Genomic DNA, 4878 nt, shown 5'->3' with positions numbered 1-4878 from the left:
TGCGTGGAAGCATCGCGTCTGCGTGGAAGCATCATGTCTGCGTGGAAACATCCCGTCTGTGTGGAAATTTAACGTCTGCGTGGAAACTTCACGTCTCCACGCTGACTGGCAGGAAAAGGCTTCAGCCTCTACATGCAGGTTTCCGTGACAGAAACCTAATGAAGCATAAAGAGTGAACATCTCTACTGAGCCGTTTCACTGAGAACCAAACTGGAGGAATAAGAAGCGTCCAGCAGCACCAGTCTCATGCGTACGGTGAGTTTATCTGCTTTCTGTTCCCTCTGATGGCCTGAACTCTGCCTGAAGCTCACCGCGGCGTTTTCTCCTCAGCTGAGAGGAACACTGGTTATTAGCTGACAGGAAGTGCAGTGTCAGGCCGGCAGATAAAACCTTCCTGAACATCGACGGCCGCTCTGTCACGCTGCACGCTGGCTCCCAGATCTGTTTATCTGAATGCAGCAGCGACCTTTGACCCTATTGGCAGGTGGGACGGGGAGGGACGCCTGAGTCAGCACATTGGCAGAACACACTCCCAGGCAGCGCTTCTGGCAGCTGATCAGAAACCTGGGAGTTGGATCGGCTGCTGGGTCGATTCCTGCGGGTCATTGTTCACCTGCCTGCTGGGGGAGCCAATCAGAGAGCAGCGGCATGTCAGCTGCACACCTGCACCAATCAGTGAGCAGCGGCATGTCAGCTGCACACCTGCACCAATCAGAGAGCAGCGCCTCTCGGTTTTCTCAACAATAAGACTGCATCAGCCAGAAGAACCGGCCTGCGTCGCCTTCAGGGAGCTGGAACGACCGAGATGTTTCAAACACGACTGAAACATGAAGCTGGACGCCTGCTTTCAGACCGGAGTCCTCTCTGCATCCACCCCCCAGGTTCCCCTTTTCCTGTTGGTTTAATCCCCCCCTTTCTACCGGAACATTTCCCTTTGTGATCCCGGGAATCGTTCCGACTACCTTTCACCTCCAGCAGACAAACAGCAACATGAAGTCCTGAATAACTCGGAATTAATCCAGCAAAGACCCGAACTGGGACCTGAGAGGTTCATCTTCACCTTCAGTTGATCCCTCTACTGATGGCCGATGTCTCGTCAGAAACGGTTTCCATGGAAACATGGCTGACAAAAGCTATTCTTACGGCCGGGAAGCAGAGAGAAAAGGTCCGTAACACGGGACAAGAACTGGACCGGGATCATCTGGGCCGAGAACGGAGCGGGAGGCAGAAACATCCAGAGAGGAAGTCGTTCAGGAAGTCTAGAAAACTGTCGTCGGCGTGACGACAGTTTTCTACACTTCCTAGACTAGTTTTCTAGACTTTCTAGACTTATTTGTTTCATGTGAAACAAATAAATAAAAAGTCAGCAGCAGTGAAAGACTTTATCGTCGCTTTGCTTACCCATCAACGTTGCTAGGAGACAGAGGGAGGACATCTCCAAGTCGATGCCGTCCTGCAGTTCCCGGCCGCTCGTCCTGCCGGACGTCACGCCGTCGTCGTTCTTTACTGTGTGCAGGCCGGAGTGCGAGCTGGACGCCCTGCTTATGGCGACCGCAGGACCCTTGTCCTCCGGACCCCTCATGATCTCCACCGTCACCCTGTCCCCGTGCTGCAGCGCCACCGGCTCGTTCTCCTCGCCGTCCTTCGGTGGGACCAGCTCCCTGGGCGGGAAGCCATAGCGGATGCACTGCTGGGCGGGCGGCACGCCGAACTGGTTGGCGACGCTCCGCTGCAGCTCGGAGAAGGTGGTGTGGGCTGGCAGGGTCAGCATGGCCTGCCGGCCGTCACTGGTGGTCACACGGATCTTCTTTTCCTTACTGGACGAGGACGGCGAGGAAGACTTGGTGGGCGTGGCTGGAGCTGAGGAGGAGGTTTCCGGAGAGCCGCTGGGGGAGGAGGCCCGGCCCGGACCTTTCTGCTCCTGCTTCAGCTTCTCCGTCCTTCTCTTCTGGGTGACGAAGGCCTGCTCGCTGATGCTCTGCTGGAGGCTGCGCTCCGCCCGGCTCATCGTCAGCTCCTCCTTGTGAAGCGTCTTGGCCTTCTGACCAGTCAGAATGATCTTGGTGGGCGGCTGCGGGTCTGCGGCCGGCTGGCTCTCCGCGGCGTCGGTGAGACGCTGGACGTGGGCGCCGTCGATGGAAACGGGGTTGTACTCGTCTGGGTTTTTCTTCGCCGTGTGGTGCAGGATGGTGTTGACCACCTTCTGCACCAGGATCTCGCTGCCAAACTCCCCGGGGAAATGTTTGGTCACCAGCTTCATGGCCACGTCGTAGACGTTGCTGTTCAGCGTCGGGTCGGTCTCGTACTGGAACCAGTACACCGTCTCCCGCACCACGCGCCCGCCCCACTCCAGGGTGATGGGGAAGGCTTCGGGCAGGTTGTCGTACTCCTTCCCCTCCCAGTGGTGCTTAAAGCCGCAGCCGCACTTCCCGCCCTGCGACCGGGTGTTGGTCCTGTCCCCGTCCAGGTACACCACTGAGCCGTCGCCGCGGATGTGGCGAACCGACGTGCCGTGACACCAGTTGCAGGTGTTGAGGGAGCTCAGCTTGTAGTCCGGGACCAGGAAGTCTCTCTTGGGGTCATAAGAGCAGACCACGTTGTTGAGGGGGAAGCTGTAGTTCTTGTCCGGCCGGAGCTGGCCGTGCGTGGATTTGGCCAGGTTGTAGAGCTTCCCGCCAGGAACCAGCCACTCGGCTGGGACGTGGAGCTCAGACAGGGCGCCGCAGATCAGGCAGCGATGCAGCCGGTTCTCCATCACTGATTTCTTTGCTGCTTCCGTCACCTCCTCGGGCTGGACGCCAATCACCCCGGTCCGTCTGTAGACGTACTGGTGGACGTCAGCCACCAGCGAGGGGTGGATGCTGTGCTTCTCCATGAACACCTCCTCCATGGCGTTGACCAGTCTCATCAGATATTTGTCCTGCAAGCTGCGGTCACCACCGATCACACAGCTCCCGTCCGACTCCAGCTTGATATACTTCTTGATGAGCTCCTGCGGGACGCCCCAGGCTTTGGGCAGCAGGTGGGCCGGCAGCTTGGGAAGCACCGTGTTCTTGATTCCCACCAGAGGAATGTAGTGGTTCCTGCTGGAGCTGCTCCAGGCGATGCAGATAGGCTTGTTGAGCTTCCCGTCCTTACCTCTGCACCGCTCCTCAGCCACCAGCCCGGGCAGGAAGGTGGCCGAGTAGTCCCCAGAGCTCCTCATCCCGCTCAGGGAGTCCAGCAGGATGATGGGCCGGTGGAGGACGTTGGCTAAACCAAAGATGTGGATGTTCCGTAGTCCGAGAGGGACGCCCTCAGGTGGGATGAACAGCGGGTCACACTCGTTGATAATGTCCTCCCACTCCGCGGCATCGATAAAATCCTGAAACAGGTCTTTGTAGCGCTCCAGGTTCTGCTTGAAGTTCTGTTTGAGGTTCTCTCTCAGGGCATGCCAGAAGAGTTCTCGGCCCACCAGCGCCCTGGACACGGCGTGGACCAGGCAGTGGCCGTCCCCGTCCACGTGGACCGGGATGAGACACTCCCTGCTGCCGTTGGCCTTCTTCACCTCCTCCAGAGTATCGTGGAGGTATATGAGGCTGCCAGAGCGGTCCTTCCCGTAGCCCATGGTGGACACATGGTCCGGCTCTATCAGGAAGGCTCTGTCCCCTAGCAGCGAGCAGTCAAACATCTCTCCTTGGTTCATGTCCCTCAGCAGCTTGGCCTTGCCGGTTTGCTTGTCCATGCCATACCTGGTGAGGACCGGGGACAGGAGCTTGCAGTGGTAGTTGGAGAGCCCCATCACCTTCACCAGCTCCGTGCCTTTCTTGGGGGCCCCTGTGACACCAAGCAGGGCATTTCTGAGGAGATTGTGAAGCACCACGTCTGGATCGGTCACCTCCTCCACGTTTAGCAGGCACTTCTGCTCGTGGCGTTGACCACACTCCGTGCACTCGATGCTGATGGAGCCGAAAGCAGGGAAGAAGAGCCTCGCCTGACATTTCGGGTCTGGGCAGGTACCACACAAAATGCGCTTGTCTTTCTTCTTGGAGCTCTGAAGCAGCGACATTTCTGGAGAAAGAAAAGCTCGGAGTGTCTTCCAGCTTTATAAAACCATGATAATAACACCGACCAGATGCTGTCAGGCGAGCTTTGGCTTCGCTGAGGATAGTTATTTTCCAGAATAACACAAGAACAACACGGAAGCGGCTGTTTTTTCCTTTCGCAACTGACCGTTTCCGAACGTCTCTACGTCATGACGTCAGGTTGTGGGATTTGCAGTTCTTTATCAAAACTACTGTTTAAAGTTTTCACACTAAATCATGCTTGACACGCTTTATGTTTTCACTATAGCCATTTCAAATGTAATAAAAACATTCTGCGTCATTAATAAAACAATAATTGATAGTACGATAGTAAGAAGAGTCGGAATTAAACACCACCCGCAACATTTCCCAGCATGCACCGCACCAGGAAGCCGTTTTGTTGTGTGAGGAAGTGAGTTCAGCAGATTGCTGCACTTTGGGCTGAATAGAAAGCACAAACTAAAGCTTACAGATTCAACTTCAAACGTTTATTAAACTATGCTTTTGTCGCTTTCGGTTGGTTTTTATTTGTTGATGCTACAACCCTCACAGTAACAGTAAAATATCTTAATTTAGGCTCACGAATCGCAAGTTTGTTGTTAGCTTAGCCGTTAGCCTGCTGGGTCATTAGCAACGTGTTTAGCATTTAATATTAATAATTTAAATAAAGTAATTGTGGCTGAAATCAGCTCTAACTGGATAGTTTGGAAAGTTCAGGAAACTGTTGCTTAATTCTGTTGATAAATGCGTGAATTTTTTTAACCTTCATTGCTCCATTTTCACCACTCAAAATAACGTTTTATTTCAGCAAGAG

The 4878-nt window shown here is 54.8% G+C and overlaps 1 protein-coding gene across 1 annotated transcript in view; it reads right to left on the bottom strand.

Moving 5' to 3' along the window:
* The window catches only part of vcpip1 (valosin containing protein (p97)/p47 complex interacting protein 1), a 9357-nt gene extending 5239 nt beyond the window's left edge, over positions 1 to 4118 (bottom strand). The window contains exon 1 of the mRNA XM_079243172.1: positions 1402 to 4118. Within this exon, the coding sequence (XP_079099298.1) occupies positions 1402 to 4048 (2647 nt within the window). The 5' untranslated portion in view covers positions 4049 to 4118. The remainder of the gene's footprint in view (positions 1 to 1401) is intronic.
* Positions 4119 to 4878: the final 760 nt, after the last annotated feature.

The sequence above is a fragment of the Telmatherina bonti genome, assembly GCF_933228915.1.
Source record: "Telmatherina bonti genome assembly, chromosome: 7".
In the NCBI taxonomy this organism is placed as follows: domain Eukaryota; kingdom Metazoa; phylum Chordata; class Actinopteri; order Atheriniformes; family Telmatherinidae; genus Telmatherina; species Telmatherina bonti.
This window is presented reverse-complemented; position numbering and strand designations above follow the sequence as displayed.